This window comes from Amblyomma mixtum, chromosome 4, assembly GCF_055824585.1.
Source record: "Amblyomma mixtum isolate Tamu chromosome 4, ASM5582458v1, whole genome shotgun sequence".
Classification (NCBI taxonomy): Eukaryota; Metazoa; Arthropoda; class Arachnida; order Ixodida; family Ixodidae; genus Amblyomma; species Amblyomma mixtum.
In genome coordinates, this window is record NC_143015.1 from 145182999 (window position 1) to 145202040 (window position 19042).

General features: G+C 52.4%; 1 protein-coding gene across 1 annotated transcript in view; it reads right to left on the bottom strand.

Moving 5' to 3' along the window:
- The window catches only part of LOC149348633 (ras GTPase-activating-like protein IQGAP1), a 31515-nt gene that overhangs the window by 5000 nt on the left and 7473 nt on the right, over positions 1-19042 (bottom strand). Inside the window, exons 5-13 of the mRNA XM_089588231.1 lie at positions 16740-16904; positions 14316-14657; positions 10525-10844; positions 8848-9280; positions 7318-7932; positions 6635-6870; positions 6306-6477; positions 4823-5044; positions 2911-3141 (exon numbers count right to left, since the gene is read on the bottom strand). Coding sequence (XP_089444357.1) covers positions 2911-3141; positions 4823-5044; positions 6306-6477; positions 6635-6870; positions 7318-7932; positions 8848-9280; positions 10525-10844; positions 14316-14657; positions 16740-16904 — 2736 coding nt within the window. The remainder of the gene's footprint in view (positions 1-2910; positions 3142-4822; positions 5045-6305; positions 6478-6634; positions 6871-7317; positions 7933-8847; positions 9281-10524; positions 10845-14315; positions 14658-16739; positions 16905-19042) is intronic.

The following is a 19042-nucleotide window of genomic DNA, read 5'->3' on the forward strand; positions in this document are numbered from 1 at the left end:
ATTACGAAACGGAGACTTGCCAAGATAAAGTCACCTTCCCAGCCTAATCACAGCGTCAACGCCTCAGAGAATACGCCGCTATCTGATCTCCATGGAACAACATCAGCAACACCATCTGTGTTGTACGACCTGAACACCATGAATCTCGGCACGCGACCGAAGATTTTTACAGAAGTAAGCGTACATCACCAGCTGATTAAGTTCGAGGTGGACTCCGGCGCAGCCTGTACTCTGATCAGTGAGGACACGTTCCGAACTTCATGGCCATCTGACGCACCCGCCCTGCAACAAGACGACACGCACCTGCGAACGTGGTCAGAACAGAATCTGCCACTATTGGGCTCTACCAACGTGCAGGTTAACTACAACGGCCAGACCCATACGCTACCTCTGCTTGTTGTGAAGGGCACAGGATCAAGCCTTCTAGGGAGAAATTGGTTTTCTCCACTAGGCGTGATGATATGCGGCATACACCAGACGCCGAGCCAGAACATGGTTGGTAAACATCAAAACGCCGATGCGCTAAGCCGTCTGCCACTAGACGCAACTGTTGACGAACCATTTCCACCAGGAGACGTTCTGATGTTCGAAGCACTGCCAGAACCTCCGCTTACAGCAGGCACAGTTGCAGCATCTACGCAGAAGTGCGCAGCTCTCCGGCTAGTTTACACAGCTGTTCAACAAGGCAACGTGCATAAACTCAAAGGGGACAACTTCGACGCTTACCGCAGGCGAGCTACAGAGTTGAGCACCCATCGCGGCTGCATCATATTTGGGTCCCGAGTTGTGATGCCGAGAGAACTACGCGCACAAGCTATGTCTCTCATCCACGCCGGACATCGGGGCATCGTTGCAATGAAAAAGTGTGCCAGAAGCTACATGTGGTGGCCTGGCATTGACAACGACATCGAAACAGTGGTGCGAGAATGCAAGCCTTGCCAGAGCAGCCGGAGCGCCCCGCCGAAAGCTCCTGTCCCAGAATGGGAAAAGCCAGACACACCATGGCACACACTGCACATTGATTTTGCAGGACCAATTGAGGGCTGCACTTTCCTTGTGGTCGTAGATGCCTACACAAAGTGGCTTGAGATAAGGCAAATGGGACAGACGACTTCGGCAGCAGTCATTGACAACCTCCGATCACTATTTGCAACGTTCGGCCTGCCGCGCAAGGTAGTGTCGGACAACGGAACACCGTTTGTGTCTGCGGAGATCCTCAAGTTTTATCGCGACAACGGGATCTCATCAGTTACATCGGCCCCCTACCACCCAGCGACAAACGGACAAGCCGAGCGCTACGTAGCCGAGCTAAAACGCGCCCTTGAAAGAGATCAGACAGGCTCGCTGCAGCGCCGCCTTGCGCGCTTTCTCTTCAAGCAGCACACGACGGTTCAGAGCACAACAGGCGAGACCCCCTCGAAAATGATGTTCGAGCGTGAAATGCGAACCCAGCTCACAGCCATCCTCCCCGAGCCAAAGGCAGAGACGTTCCGGGAAGAAAAAGCAATTCCGCGCTGCGGCACGCTTAATGAGGGGCAGCGCGTCCTCGCCCGACAGTTTCTGAAAAAGCCACGCTGGGAGGAAGCTACAATTGTCAGACGCATAGGCCTGCGCTCTTGGCTCGTCAACATACATGGCACAGTAGCACGCCGACATCTCAACCAGCTGCGTAGATTTACGACGCCGTCTGAGAGCTGTCCGCCAGCGGAGAGAACACGTGCACCATTTTCCCACATAGCCTGGCACCTCTTCCCGGAAGAAGAGACTTCGCCCAGGACAGACCCAGGAGACACAGCGAACAACAGCCAGCCTACAAGTGTTTCTCCCCCGAGCGCACAAAGCCAGCGCGCCTCCACGCGTGAGCGCCGACCCCCTGCACGATACCAGGCAACTTTCTAAGGGGGAAGGAAGTGTTGTGTCCCCTTATTGCTTTTGTGTGTGTGCGCCCCCGCGTCCTCCTCCTAACGACAGTTCGCATCCTCCTCCTAACGACCACTCGCATCCTCCTCCTAACGACCGCTTGCCCCTCGTCGCACGCTGTCGCCAGATGCCCCCCCACGGTGCGCCCCCGCACCCTCCTCCTGTTCTGGGAAGCCACTCCCTCCCGTGGACGCTTCTCCACTCCCTCCTTTCTTCGGGCGGCCAGTTCGGCTCCTGCCTCGGTCGACGCTGGTCGCACCCTCATCGGCTTTAAATAAACGAAGTCTTAAAGTACCGTGTGCGTCTTTCGCTGCATTCAACACAGCGACCGGACACGACAGAAAGGAAAAAGGTGGAGAAGTCGGCCGGTAGTAACATGGCCCTGGCCTGCTACTCCACACAGGGGAAACGGAAGGGGAGGAAAGGGAAAGTGCGAATGAAGGTTGATGGTGTAGAGTGAAGAAAGTCTGCAGTGACCTTGCCACACGCAAAGCATGGGTGGACTACAGAAGACAGCAAGAAGTGCCGGCACCGCCAAGAAGCTGCGCGCCCATGCACTGGCATGTTTTAAGTATCCTAATAAAGGATTTTTAGTGCAACGACACAACACAAGAAAGACAACAACACGGGCGCTTTTTGTAGCGATGCTGATGCTTGATTCAACAGTTGGAGTAAGCGCCCGTGTTGTCTCTCTTGTGTTGTGTCGTTGCGCTAAAAATCCTTTATTATGTCTGAAAACCAACTAGCTCAGCAGTTAACCCTCTTAAAGTTTAAGTATCCTTTGCACCGTCTTGTGCGTTTTATCCCTCTAGCCTCACCTTCGCTTTACGGACGCTCACCTATTTATTATGATCGCATTCCTCTGTCGACAAAGAAGGCGCGAGGACTATGGAGGGTACACTAAACAAGAGACATCACACGTAAATGCTACAGAAAGGCCCCATAAACGTTGAGTAGTGAATGAGGAGGCATGAGGTCCACGATGCCCACCTGGTAGTCGTCACTGGCCTTGGCAAGACCGCGGGCCTCAAGAACGTCCAGGTTTCGCAGCAGCGCCTTGCGGAAGGCCGACAGGGAGCCGTACTTTCTGCGCCCAAGGAGGCTCGCTGTGGACACCTTGGGCACGCGCACGGCGGCTTGCACCTCCAGGAAGGCACGCTCCAGGTCTGACCCGGCGTCGTCGTGGAGTATCTCGTCCACGGTGCTGGCATGCCGGAACACCTGGCGCAAACATTGGCCGCCGAAGCTGTTCAGGTGTTGTATATGGCAGACGCTGTAGTACGCAAGGTTCAGGTTCACGGGCCGTTACAGAGGCAGAGAAAGCCACGGATCAGAGCTGGCTATGGCAGAGTCATGGTGGACATGGTCATGCAATAGTGCTCTTCAGTCATGTAGACAGGAGGCTTCACGCCTGCTTTTAAAGCGCCTCCAGGGCCCTGATCTGGACTCCTGGCGGCGACAGCAGGAGTTGACTTGATTATTACGGGTGATTGTGTGTACAGCTTTGCAGATCCGCCATGCAGGTCTCGGGTATGTGCCTGATTTGTGGACCTCATTTAACATTTAAGTGTCGCTACAGTGGAGCAATTGCTGGCAGAATACGCAAGGCTATAGTCCCACCTGTAGCCTGCAATAACCTCAACCTTAATTCTCACGGTACGCTTACGATGCATTGTTTTGCGGTGACCTCTCAATCCACGATCACCTTACATGTAACTGCCTCCTGTGCCCGGTTGATTCCTGAACGGCCTTCGGTCGCGCGTGGGAAGGCTCCAGCGGTGACTACTATGGTTAAACGACCTTAACTGAAAGCGATACGAACGCCCCTATCCACATCTGATTGAAGATAAGCTGTTCCACGGAAAAGCCTGGCATTATCTTTCAATGCCTCCTCGGTCACCCACTGTGCGTGGAATATATTTTATGGAGTAGAAAAGTCTTGTAAACGAAATAGCTTTCATACTTTTTCGCTCTTTTCATCGAAAAACTAATGCTCCGCAACGCCCACCCACCGTAGCTCCCCCTCCGAAATCTGCACCCCCCCCTCCCCCCTCCTCCTTGAAGTGAAGGACCACACGTGGCACTATCGGCGTCTTATGAAATGCGGACAACAGAGCGCCGTCTGCCTGTCATCATAAGAGACAGGAGTGCTCCTCGGGCTTGCGATAGTTTCGCATGTTTTCTTTGACGCTCCATTGGCGAAGCGAGAAAACGAAGGTCACGTTTCTGGTGGTGGTACGGCGATAAAGTTCCGCTCACTGCCAGAAACAAGCGATTCAGCAATGGCCACGGTGGCCAGCCCGATCTGTCTCACTGTTCGCATCGCAACGAGACGCTGATAACAGGACGACGACAGAGGAAATATCAAAGCGCTGCAGGCCAGGGAACTAAAAGCGCTCACTTAGCCCACGTGCGCTATACAACCGCTGCCGCCAGCGAAGCCACGTTGCGCAATTTGCGATTGGTGTAAAGTACGAATGCGGCGCCCCAGTGACAAAGCGAGAAAACGAGCGTCAAAGAAAGCAGACGCAAAACTGTCGCAAAGCGGATGGGAGCGCCTATCTCAGATAGTGACAGGCAGACGGCGTAAACTGCACCTGTGGCCACGCGCTCCGCTGTCCGCAATTCATTTGACGCCGGTGATGCATTTTCAAAAGTGTGAACTCCTTTCCAAGAGTCCTTGATGGATCAGGACCACCTGGGCGGCACGTGAACTGTGAAGCGGCACCTGAAGTGGAACCCCCCTGTGGCACCTGAACTCTGGGCAGTACTTGAACCGGCTAGCCCCCCTCTGGCGGGCGTAGTCCGGTTCAGCCGTAGTGCCCAAGAGGAAGTTCCTGTACTACAGCTATAGCTCTGATACCAACTCCACTTCTTCGCGTCGTGGCAGCCACCACCTTACCTTCAGCATCTCGACCAGCATGTACTTGGTGTCCCTGAGCAGCTGGTCAGACTCTGGTGTGTCCTCTTCCTCCTCGGAGAACTTTCCGTAGAGTGAAAGCGAGACCTTAGTCGAGGAGAGCACGGCCACGTCAGCGGCATCCGCACTGTCGCCCCCGTCCCCCACCAGGTCTTCCAGCGTCGGCTCAGGACCGAGGTCGTCCAAGAGAGCGTGCAGGGGGTCCTTGGAAGAACGGAACACCGTTAAGAAAGCCCTCAACAGTCCAGACTAACGTCCGTCCTTCACTGCAGGGAAGGCAAGCTAGACGATCCAACGCGCACAAGGTATGTATATGTGATCTCGAAAGAAATGATGACAAGCACCACCAGCGTAATTTCATAGAGGTCTGCCTTGTTGGCTCAACATTCTAGATGCAGAGCTGCAAGTTGCAGACCAACGATTGATTCTGAGGTCTTGGCACGACAGATTGGCTTACGATTTACGAGGGTTCAACGCCCCAAAGCGACTCAGACTATATGGGACGCCGTAGTGAAGGGCTCCAGAAATTTTAAAAAGTGCTTTTCGAGCTCAAATTAAGTCCCGTCACAAATACCAAACGTTACAAGACGCTTCATAGGATCTGCTTTTTGCGTGGTACCTACTTCCGTTATAGGTATATGTATACACATATGCATAATGTATATGTCACAAGGAACTTCTCATTCTCCTGCCCTTGCGTGTTCTTTAGAAGCTGAATTTTCAGGTAGAAATGGGATTTAACCCAATTTTTTAAAAACCTGTTCAAGGTATAAGAATCTGTATACAGTCATGTTCTACTCAAATACGGAGGGACCTACTTGTACCCTGCTCGTAATGATGACCCCGTCAGTCTCAGAAATGATGAAAAATACCCGAAACATATACCCTAGACCTGAAAAACCTGAAACCAAGCGACCTATACCCTAGAAGAGTTTTCGCCGCCGCGGTGGCTCAGTGGTTATGGTGCTCGGCTGCTGACCCGAAAGACGCGGGTTCGATCCCGGCCGCGGCGGTTGAATTTCTTTGGAGGAGAAATTCTAGAGGCCCGTGTACTGTGCGATGTCAGTACACGTTAAAGAACCCCAGGTGGTCGAAATTTCCGGAGCCCTTCACTACGGCGTCTGTCATAGCCTTAGTCGCTTTGGGACGTTAAACCCCATAAACCAACCAACCAACCAACCTAAAAGAGTTTTCAGTAGAAAAGACTAACGCGGCCCCTTATGCATTGGCACATTGGCCCGACCCGAACAAAGGAAAAAAAGGACCCTTAATCTTTTAGAGAAGGTCCTTAGGAGAGACCTTTGGGTCTGGGACGTTAAACCCCATAAACAAACCAACCAACCAACCTAAAAGAGTTTTCAGTAGAAAAGACTAACGCGGCCCCTTATGCATTGGCACATTAGCCCGACCCGAACAAAAGAAATAAAGGACCCTTAATCCTTTAGAGAAGGTCCTTAAAAGAGACCTTTGGGTCCGGCGCGACGTCGTTCCTGTGCTCGAGGAGCAGACGGTGCGTGCTGCGCAGCTCGAGCGCCGTGAGCGTGATGGTGGGCGGCGTGATGTACGTGGCCTCCGAGTAGCTGTCCACGCTGTACCGCTCCTCGGGCTCCGGGACGTCGCACGCGTCCAGGAAGAAGCTGCGTGCACGCGCACCGAGACCGTGTCAATAGAAGGGAACCCAGCAAGGAAGGCAGACAGACAAACAACTGAGTCCGTATAGTGCAAGACTCGAACACAACGCTCCGCATCACGACAGACGCCGTCGACCAAAGAAAATACAGCGGAGGAGCGAACCTGTGCAAGATATCCCGACAGGCGCCGATGAGGTTGTTGAGACGGATCTGGTAGGGGTGCTGCTGACGGTACAGTGCCCCCGAAGTGGCGGAGCTAAGGATTTTGGAGATGGTGCCCAGGTTGCGCCGCTGCACATTGGTCACGGGGAACTCTGGCTCCAGCTGCACGACACCAAACGTCTCCGGGGCCACGATGCCAGGGTTCAGGTAGCGGTAGTACAGGATGTTGCCGATCACCTGCAGCCGATGTAGTTGGAGTGGTCTGAGAGCGCACGACTGGGCTATCTTTGAGGAATATAGCATTGATATACGAACTAGGTGCGCCACAAAAGTTGCCGAGTATACATCTTTGTTTCAGGTTAGAAACCTGCCCACCGCACAACCACAGAGTGTCAGTATTTGCTAACTAGTTGGTACAGTCTCCTGGAACGGACCGTACGTGTCTGCCCCCTGAAAAACAGCTCTGGCACTGAGGCCCAATTCATCATAAAACACACTAAGGCAGTGCAGAATTACATTTCTTTTTATCGTGTCTCTGAAGCCTGTGTACGGAGGTCGTATTACTTGGAACTCATTGAAGTAATTGCATGTGCCAATTAGAATAGTTGACAATCTTGATAAACCGGAATATTTCTCTAGAAGGCACGTGCGAAAATGACTCTGTATAGGACGTCATTACTATACCTTGGTGATTTCCTCCCCCACCGACTCCGGGAACTTCTCCTCCAGAGCCTTCTTGAGGACCTTGCACATGTACAGCATTCCGTAGGGGATCTTGCTTTTGCTGTCCGCTATAGTTCGCGCGAACAGCCTCGCTTTGCTTTCCAGCTGGAGGACAGACGTGTGGAGGGTCTTGTAGACGTCTGTGTGCTGCAGGGCCTCTTCCTCTGTGACCTCGTAGCTCAGGCCGCTGGGTTTGCCCGACGTGGTCTCCATGTCGTTGACCCACTTCTTGTAGATGTCCACGGCGTTCAGGTCGATCTTCAGGTCCTTGTCATCCAGGACACCCTGGACCAGAGGGGCGAGGAGCAGCTCGAGACAGTTGTGGCCGCCCCTTGTGCGGAAGAAGCCGACCACCATGCGGACGACGAGAGGATTTCCGCGCAGGATGTCCGAGGGCTTCTCCAGCTTGGAGCGCACTTCCTCTTGAATGGCGAACCGGAAGAGGCGAAGCAGGAGGTACTCGTCACGCGGCGTCGAGCCGTAGTTGTACACCGAGTAGATGACCGACTCGACGAAGTTGTTGGCCACGGCCGGAGGGATGGCGAAGATCAGTTTGGCCAGGTAATGAGGATCCACCTGGCGAGGACGAATCATCATCAGCCTGACTCCATCCATTGCAGGGCAAAGGCCTCCCCCATATCCCCACATTTAATCCTGTCCTAAGCCGAAGGCGAATAGGACGGTAAAATAAAACTGAGGGTGATCAATTCGACTGATGCGTAAGAAATGCGATTGCTTATTTCTTTCACTCGCTATTATTCCATCTCGTTGTCTTCCCTTCACCAATGTATTGTCACGTTGTAGTGACGGCAGTGCAGCGGTCAGGAAGACACCAACAAGACTTGCAAACGATGTTCTTTATTTGGGCTGACTGGCGCCTGCAAAAGAACTGAATCACTCGGCGGCGGCGTAAGCAACAAACGTGCTCGTCAGTCCTCGAACTACGAATGCCCGGCGCTCACGGCATCGCTCAATTTAAAGCCGGCAAGGAAACTTCCAGATAGCAGGACAAGATTATCTACAGTAATCTGGAAAAACGTAGACGCAGCTCTTCATGGCTGCGATCAATCGAGATTAGTCCCGTTGCTTCTCACGTCACGAACAAAAATGAAAACACCCCTTTCCTGCAGCCTTGGACACTACAATGATACGTGGCAATATCCCGATTCAGATTCTATTTCTGATGTATTCATTTTCTATATGCAATCGCTGCTTTTATTCATTATTGCCGAGTCATTGCTAGTCCGGCGTCTCCGTCCTTTCCCCTACAAGTGGATACGGGGAGGGGGACGATTGCAGGGAACAGGTGGAGAGAGGAATACAGCCTGCCATGGTGGGCAGGTGGGCTTGCCACAAAGCCGACGCCGGACATTTTTAGCCTTCATGGCCCTCCTAACCAGACCCAGGCCTGCTTTAAAATAACAATATAGCGTTTCAAATCAGCTTCTGTTAGATCGAACTGTGCCTGAACTGCTCGCCCCGTACACCGACCTGGAGCATGTAGAAGATGTGTTGGTAGGCCTCCAGCCTCTGACGGCTTCGGCGGCTCAGCGCCGTCAGCCCGCGGCCGGAGCTGTGCAGCCAGTCGGACTTGACGGCAGCCAGCGTGGTGTCCCGCTTGGAGCCGTGGCACATGACGTCCTCGAGCGTGATGCAGTTGCGCACCAGCAGCCCAATGCGGATGTCCATCTGGAAGACCTCCTTCTCCAGCGCCTGGTTGTGTCGGATGGTGGCCACCACCTTCTCCTTCACGCGCTGCAGCTCCATCTCCTCGGACAGGTCGTGCTCGCTGATGTCCAGCATGTGCAGGAACCTCTGCAGCACCGGCACCGTGGGCGTCGCCTTGGTGATCAGCTGGTAGTCGGCGTACGCCCGGTGGCCCCGGTAGCGGGTCTGGACGAACGTGATCTCGTCCTCGCGGCCCCTGTGTTCGCGGTTGACAAGGGAAGACTATCACATTTTTATTGTTCTACAGCTACTAGTTGTGTATATTGATCTTCCTGCGAGTTACACTGCATCGGGGTCGTCTGTATGCCACGAACTAAAAAGCATGAGAGAGAGAAGGCATTGTAGCTAGTGAGCAACAAGGTGTCCTCTTCGTAGCTACGACAGAAAAAAAAATTGGCAGTGGCTTAGCTCTGGTTAAGCCTGGATATACAAGCGAAAAGCTGCAGTTATGCTTTGTTTGACGTCATGGATGTCTCAGTTCGCGCACATTGCACTGGGAGCACCACGATAACGGTGCAGGCACGCGCGTTATATAGCCCTCTTTCCGCATGCGTAGTAACTGTGGTATACACGCAGCTGCAACGAAAGTTCAAACGGTGGCGAGGAGGCGAGCGCGCAGTAGTAGTGACGGTGAGGAGGCGGCGCACATGCGCAGTAGCACGCGGCTGTGCCGAAAGGTCAGGCGGCGGAGTCGCGGCGGCGGCCGCTCCGACCACCTGCGCCTCCTCTGTGACGTCACTCGGTTCTGCGCACGCCACTTACACCGTGGCGCACGCACAGCCGGGGTTAATTCTGATCACGGAGCATACGCCAGACCCGGTGTTGACTAGCCTAGTGAAGCTTTTCGCTTCAAAGGCAGCACCAACATACAGCTAGCACCAAACGTACTAATACACCCTAGCGTTTGTGATGTCTGTCGTTGTTACGCGCTAGTAATTATGTTATCTTTCGAAACACCCCCCAGCTGTGTACATCAAATGCACGTGGTCACTACTAGCCGGACCAACGGTTATGTGAAAACTTCCGGCAGTGCTTTTAGTATCTACGAATATAAACGATCAACTGCTGCACAACCGCGTATTAGTGGGGGAGGCAAGAGAAAAGAACCACCGGAATGAATGCCAACTCGAAGAATGGCCAACTGTTCGAAGGTTTTTTTTTCTCCTCGTAAGCAAGTTAAAATTAAACTCAGGTTGTTCATCGTCCCACACGGCGAAAAATTGACCACAGTAGTACGACCGATCTCACGCCGGAGCGCACGCTACCACGGCCACATAATTCATATGGGCGCAGAGGTAACCTTCTCCAGAGCGCTCATTAACCGGTCAGCATGGGCCCACCAATGACCCCCCCCCACCACACACACACACATTTCAGTCTATGTGCTTCACAGTCAAAGGAAGCCTATAGTAGAAAAGCGCCCCTGAGGCGGCCCCCAACCTGTAGTGCTCGTAGAGGTCCAAGACTCTCCTCCGCGCCAGGTAGCCGCGGGCGTAGGACTGCAGGCGCACGATGAACGGCACCAGGGCCTGGAGCTCGTACAGCATCCTGCGGTACCGCCGTCGCTGCCGCACCGACCGGAACCAGGCCTGAAGGCGCACAATCTGCCCCAGGTGCTGGCGGTAGAACGCGCACTGGTCGCGCACCGCGCAGCGGATGAGGAAGCCCCTGGCCTGGGCCTGCAGCCGCGTCAGCAGGGGCGTCAGCCGCGCGATGGTGCGCTCTTCCTCCAGCCGCTCGTTGACGCGGAGTACGGTGTCCTGCAAAGCAAGAAACGGTAAGGTATACATGGCACGCACATGGCAGGGCAAAGACATGGAATACGTATATGGCACGCACATGGCAGGGCACGACATGGAATACGTATATGGCACGCGCATGGAATGGCACGACATGGAATACGTATATGGCACGCGCATGGAATGGCACGACATGGAATACGTATATGGCACGCACATGGCAGGGCACGACATGGAATACGTATATGGCACGCACATGGCAGGGCACGACATGGAATACGTATATGGCACGCACATGGCAGGGCACGACATGGAATACGTATATGGCACGCACATGGCAGGGCACGACATGGAATACGTATATGGCACGCACATGGCAGGGCACGACATGGAATACGTATATGGCACGCACATGGCAGGGCACGACATGGAATACGTATATGGCACGCACATGGCAGGGCACGACATGGAATACGTATATGGCACGCACATGGCAGGGCACGACATGGAATACGTATATGGCACGCACATGGCGGGGCACGACATGAATACGTATATGGCACGCACATGGCGGGGCACGACATGAATACGTTTATGGCACGCACATGGCGGGGCACGACATGGAATACGTTTATGGCACGCACATGGCGGGGCACGACATGGAATACGTTTATGGCACGCACATGGCGGGGCACGACATGGAATACGTTTATGGCACGCACATGGCGGGGCACGACATGGAATACGTTTATGGCACGCACATGGCGGGGCACGACATGGAATACGTTTATGGCACGCACATGGCGGGGCAAGACATGGAATACGTTTATGGCACGCACATGGCGGGGCAAGACATGGAATACGTTTATGGCACGCACATGGCGGGGCAAGACATGGAATACGTTTATGGCACGCACATGGCGGGGCAAGACATGGAATACGTTTATGGCACGCACATGGCGGGGCAAGACATGGAATACGTTTATGGCACGCACATGGCGGGGCAAGACATGGAATACGTTTATGGCACGCACATGGCGGGGCAAGACATGGAATACGTTTATGGCACGCACATGGCGGGGCAAGACATGGAATACGTTTATGGCACGCACATGGCGGGGCAAGACATGGAATACGTTTATGGCACGCACATGGCGGGGCAAGACATGGAATACGTTTATGGCACGCACATGGCGGGGCAAGACATGGAATACGTTTATGGCACGCACATGGCGGGGCAAGACATGGAATACGTTTATGGCACGCACATGGCGGGGCAAGACATGGAATACGTTTATGGCACGCACATGGCGGGGCAAGACATGGAATACGTTTATGGCACGCACATGGCGGGGCAAGACATGGAATACGTTTATGGCACGCACATGGCGGGGCAAGACATGGAATACGTTTATGGCACGCACATGGCGGGGCAAGACATGGAATACGTTTATGGCACGCACATGGCGGGGCAAGACATGGAATACGTTTATGGCACGCACATGGCGGGGCAAGACATGGAATACGTTTATGGCACGCACATGGCGGGGCAAGACATGGAATACGTTTATGGCACGCACATGGCGGGGCAAGACATGGAATACGTATATGGCATGCACATGGCGGGGCACGACATGGAATACGTATATGGCATGCACATGGCGGGGCACGACATGGAATACGTATATGGCATGCACATGGAAGGGCACGACATGGAATACGTGTATGGCATGCACATGGCAGGGCACGACATGGAATACGTGTATGGCATGCACATGGCAGGACACGACATGACACGACATGCGAGGTTTAACATTCGGAGGCTGCACGCGAATTACGAGACGCCACGGTGCAGGACTAGCGATTAAGTGTTCATCAAAATTTTCGTAGGGCACTTGTTTCCAAATGATGCTTGAGGTTTTAGCAAACAGCAGGTGGCATTCGTCCACGCTCACTACGCAATTTATGAACTTATTCTGCAATGATGTTACAATTTCAACAGTCAAAAGACAGGTATGACGAGTTAGCATGAGATCGTCTGAGGCATACAGAAACTGCAGTATAATAACTATCTTCACTCGCTGCCATTACGATTTCTGCAGCAGTTTGTCGTCGTAATTAGTTCAAACTCACGCTGCAGTTACTGTATGTCGCACGTGATCTCATGCTCAACTGTAACGTCGTAACCGTCTAGCAACCGAAACCGAAACTACAGACGAAAAGAAATTAAATTACAAATTATTCATCGAATTCCATGAGGTGGTTCATATTTACTAACGTCGTAGGCATCATTCCGGCCCAAAAACAATCCAAAAAATCAGTACGTGGATGTTCAGCCGCCACAGCCGGGATTCGATCTCGCTACACTGGACGGAGCATCCCAAGAGCGCAGGGTCACTGGAAAAAACTGCAGCATTTTGAAATGTGTGAACGTCACCATCGTCATCAGCCTGACCACACCCACTGCAGGACAACGGCCTCTCCCATGTCTCTGTAATTAACCCTGTTCTTTGCCAGCTGCGGCCACCGTACCCCGCAAACTTCTTAATCTCATCCGCCCACCTAACTTCCGCCCTGCTGCGCTTCCCTTCCCTTGGAATCCACTCCGTTACCCTTAAGGACCAGCGGTTATCTTGCCTTCGCATTACATGCCTTGTCCAAGCCCAATTCTTCCTCTTGATTTCAACTCGGATGTCATTAACCCGCGTTTGTTCCCTCACCCACTCCGCCCGCTTCCGATCTCTTAACGTTACACCTATTTTTCTTTCCATAGCTCGCTGCGTTGTCCTTAACTTAAGCTGAACCCTCTTTGTTAGCCTCCACGTTTCTGCCCCATAGGCGAGTACCGGTAAGATACAGCTGTTGTATACTTTTCTCTTGAGGGATATTGGTAAGCTGCCATTCATGATCTGACAGAACCTGCCATATTTCCCTCTTATGATCCGGATCAGCGGTCACTGCCTGCCCTAAGTAGACATATTCTCTTACTACTTCCAGCACATCGCTACCAATTGCGAACTGCTGTTCCCTTCCTAGGCTGTTGAACATTACTTTGGTTTTCTGCATGTTAATTTCAGTTCAACTGTTCATTGCCAGTTGCGGCCACCGTACCCCGCAAACTTATTAATCTCATCCGCCCACCTAACTTTCTGCCGCCCCTGCTACGCTTTCCTTCCCTTGGAATCCACTCCGTTACCGTTGAGGACCAGCGGTTATCTTGCCTTCTCATTGCATGCTCTGCTCAAGCTCACTTCTTCCTCTTGGTTTCGGCTACAATGTCGTTAATCCGCTCGTTTGTGCGCATGTGTCGTTCTTTTTGTCGTGTTGTCGCAGATGCACCGCCGTTCTCTTGCATCAGTGAAAAGGTTCACTGTTCCAGTGACACTAGAATGCCGTAACCATGCATGCCACCATGGAAGTTGGGATGGATTACTATTAGCATTGAAGAGAGAACAGCATGCAAAAGAGACCTGCGCGCCTATGCCGGCATACCCGCACGTCGTCCTGGGAAAGGAAGCACAGGTAGTTGGCCTTGGGCGTCAGGGACCACTCGCTGCGGAACTTCACCACGTTCATGTTGAAGTAGAGCCCCGGCCGCACCAAGTAGGTGAACCACTCGATGGGCTCGAAGGCGAACGGCGCCCGCTTCTCGAGGTACAACTCGCGCAGCTCGCGCAGGTAGGCCTCCGTGACGGCCCCGTCGTCGCCGCCGCAGAACAGGGGCGCCACCTTGAGGCTCTCCAGGCCGCCGCGCACGTTCTCGGCGTTCTCGGTGCAGACGCCCACGTTGAGTGTGGCCAGGCCGATGCACATGTTGGTCGCCTCCACTGCGAGCTGCGCGACGAAAGGCGGACTCGTAGTGAGAATGGTGCTTTGTGTAAGAGTGGCCCGTTCCGAAACACAAGTGGGAACAAGAAGTTTTCAAGATTATCGAAGTACCGATGGTGAAGGCTAACACGGATGACAAAGACAGAGGGTAAATACTCAACAGTGCCCAAGAACCTGGGGTAGATTGGTTTATGGTTTCAACTCAGGCTATGAGAGACGCCGTAGTGAAGGGCTGCAGAAATTTCGACCACCCCAAGTGGTCGAAATTTGATTGACAAAGAAAGAGGGTGAATACTCAAGTGTTCAAGAATCTGGGGTAGATTGGTTTATGGTTTCAACTCAGGCTGAGAGACGCCGTAGTGAAGGGCTCCGGCCATTTAGGGTGGTCGAAATTTCCGGAGCCCTTCACTACGGCGTCTCTCATAGCCTGAGTTGAAACCATAAACCAATGTGGTCAAAATTTCCGGAGCCCTTCTCTACGGCGTCTCTCATAGCCTGAGTTGAAACCATAAACCAATCTACCCCAGATTCTTCGTCACTGTTGAGTATTCACCCTCTGTCTTTGTCATCCGTGTCAGCCTTCACCATCGGACAATCTTGAAAAATTTGTTCTCACTTCCGTTTCGGAGCGGGCCACTGTTTAAGTTAGCCAAAAGCGATTGGGAGATTGGTGATTCAAAAGCAAAGAGGTGTATAAGTGCAGGCTTAAAAACTGTATTTAAAAAAAATGGAGTTTATAGACCGAGAGCACCGTTAAAGAAATATAAAGACAAAAAAAAGCCGAACAAGGTGGCAACTGCCAACGTCTCGTTTCCAAGGGTACGTCCATATCTTCCATCTATCCATTCATCCCATGATATCCCATCCAGAGCGGCCGTGCAGATCACAAGTCCAATGGTGTTATGCTCAACACGACCCTAAACGGACCATGAAATGACATTTAGTAAGATTAGGAGAAGAGCGCGAGCGATTGGTGTGTCATCACTCGTCACCGGACAGCATACGGTCGATCAAAAATTATGCTCCTCCTCGCCCCCTCAACTCCTACATGCCGCCGCGCCCCATCCCACCTAAAGCCACATGGGAACGCGCGATGAGAAGTTTTGCCCAGATTCTCCGTTTTACGTCACAGGGGGAGGCGCGGCTAGAAATCTTCATATGCCACAAACGCTCGCCGTACTTCTGAACCTAATTCCCCGTGCCCGTCCTGAATGTGGGCGGAGCTTCAGTGCAGAGTTAAGCTGTGCCCGACTATAGACGCTTTGAGAAAAATTGAGTCGCATGTACAAACGTAGACGCCGTGCCCACAAGGGGTTATGCTGCTTATGCTGCTCAGTCTTCCGTCTTTTCCTTGCCTCTACAGGGGTTAGATAACCAATTATTCAGGGGGGCCAGTTACGGCACCTTACCTGATAATACCGTCCTTTCCCTTGTCAGTGCTAAGAAACAAATATACAGGGTGATTCATGTAATTTGAACCAAGGATTTAAAAAGCGGTAGACCGCAGCCCGCTGAAACCAACGATACATTGTTTGCGATCATGTGACGCTTCTCTGAATATTTTTATTGCGCCTAATTAGTTAATTGACTAAGATGAATTATGCAAATTTTGAAATATTAATTTTAGTGCCAAGACCGTTACGTTAGGTTGTAGAGCAGGTTTATAAACAACCGATGCAGTTTATTGCAGCATCGTACCTCCTACGTGGAACTTTTTTCCTTTTTTTAGCGCACGAGCGCAGTCACGTGGTATTTTTTCATATTTTGCGGGCTTTCTTTAGATGCCGGAAAAAAAAGGACCCAGTAGGAGATACGGTACTACAATAAACTGGTTCGGTTGTTTATAAACCTGCTCTACAACCTAACGTAACGGTCTTGGCCCTAAAATTAATATTTGAAAATTTCCATAATTCATCTCAGGTAATAAGCTAATTAAGCGCAATAAAAAAACTATTCTGAGGAGCGCCACATGATGGCGAACAATGTATCGTTGGTTTCAGCGGGCTGCGGTTTACCGCTTTTTTTAAATCCTTGGTTCAAGTTATGTGAAACACCCTGTATGTGTTCCACGCATTGTGGCCTCTATACCTGGTTCGCGGTGTTGACGGCCTCCTGCACGTCTTCGGCGCACAGCCGTTTGTTGTCTTCCAGAGACCGCAGCTTGACTGCCAGCAGCTCCTGGTACAGAAGTAGATGCTCCCGGCTCAGGTGCGTGATGGCCGCAGCTGGCGCCAGGAGCGCCTCCATGGTCGCCTGCGGACAGACACACAGTCGGATACAACTTAAAGGGCCACTGCCCAGGGTCCGGACATTTTTGAAAAACAAGCCCACTGCATAGATGAGGCATCGAAGATAACCTCTGCAAAATACTAGAGCCATGCGCGCCCCGAAAAGCTGCGAAAATTCAAATCAAAGCCCGCTCGTTCTTTCCTTCAACAAAAACGGCCCGCCCCACTACTCTGAACCCCGTTGACGTCATGGGGGGTTACTTTCGCTAAAGGCACTCCATTGGTGCATGCATCGTTCTGACTGACGGGAGAAGGTTGGGCGTAGCCTTGGCGTCGCGTCGTCTGCACAACGCTTTCCGGAGCGCCTTCTGTTCTGGCTCATGCCTAACCCGCATGAAGGAACAAAAAAAAAACTGCGGAGGGAGCGTGCGGCGACAGCCTTGAACCCTAGCCATAAAAAGTAAAAAAATAGTAAAACTGAGGGAGTTGGTCCCCCCCGCCGCCGTGATCACGTCACGAGACGCTCTGCGTGCGCGCTCCCTTCTCAGTTTTTTTTTCTTCTATGCAAGCCCCCCAAAACAAGGTTTTGTAGTGCAGCAGAGCCTTTCCCTCGCTCGCCCACTTGACCGCTCCGCACAGACACCGCTTATCCTTCAAGCATCTTGCGTACGCCTTGACTCCAATGAACGACATGGGCTTCGGAGCGGAGAAAAGACACAAACACACAGAACACAAACACAGATGAAGAAAAGCAAACGGGCGGTTGCCGGGCCCGCACTTCGCCGTGTGTTTCGAACAGAACCGACTTCCGCCCCTCCGCTCGTGAAGCGGTGGGGAGGCCTAAAAAAATGATAAGGTGGCTCGTTAACTGGGAATGACAAACAGATGTATGAAAGGATGCGCTCGCTAACAAGTCTAGGTGGTCGAGCCGATCACGCCTCTCGATCGTTCAGTGTGCGCGCCCGCAGCGCACCCCCCCCCCCTCCCCTCGAACAGACCCAGCAGCAAAAACCAAGAAAAGAATTCTATTGAAGGCGGGGCCATGACGTACCCTGTGACGCACTCCACAGACACCACGCCTCCGGCTTACGTCGGAGAACGAAGGGGTGATTTTGCCTTGCCGAGCCTACTCGACGAGGAGCGGGAGAGAAGAATTTCGAGGAGGGAATGGAAGGAGAGGAGGCTCGCTCAAAGAGGTAGAGAGTGTCTGCTGCCCGGGGGTGGGCAGGGGCCCTTTAAATCTGCAGTGAAGCTCCGCCCACATTCAGCCTCCGCGGACAGAATTCCTCCACGACAAAGAAGTAGTTCTTCGCTTAAACGTTTCTTGTTACGTAAACAAGAAGCTTAACACAAGAGAAAAATTATGAACTGTAGAATTTTTATACGTCGATTGTCTGATATAGTCAAACATTAAAAAAATTGGTTTCGTTTACAGTTGCGATTGGCCAGTGCAGTAATACAAGACGCCGCGGACTGCGGCCCAGTGTTAGCAACTGCTGTATTTAGAAGTTGTATCCTACTAAAGACTCGAATAATTATAGCGTCGCCGCTTGTTCATTACGTGCACGTGCATCTGCTTACAGCGACATGTGATCTAGCATCTAAAAATAGGAGGTCCACAGATATGAGCACAGTTGCCATATGAGTCTGCAGAGGTAATGAAGATCCGGATAGACTCGCCAGTGGTTATCTTCAGCTGGTATTCACGTGGCATCAAGGGCGTCATTTAGCTTTTCAATGCGTATAGCTTCAGCAGTGCAGGCAGGAACTGGTGTCGATAAGCCCATGAGACGCGCGTGGAATTTCGTTGGTACACTGAACTTTCATTGTGCTCCATGAATAACAAAATGGCGACAAGGGCAATGGGGGAGTATTCGCGGACATTTTGTCGACCTCCGTCAAGCTTGTGAACAAGAGCGAGGCGATGCCAAAGGACCGATGAGTATGGCTTCAGCCTATGTGTTTATTTGCGTGGTGTTTCATGTGCACCCATTTCTTGGGTGCTGGTTATATTAACTCTATGCTTTGGTGGGCAGCACGCGGGCTGGCAAGTTTGGAGTAATAGGCATAACGGCACTCACGCCAACGACGCCAGCGACACTGATTCTTTCCGACATTGCGGCGTGATGAAGGAATAAGCATAAACTCATTAAATCGTGGTAC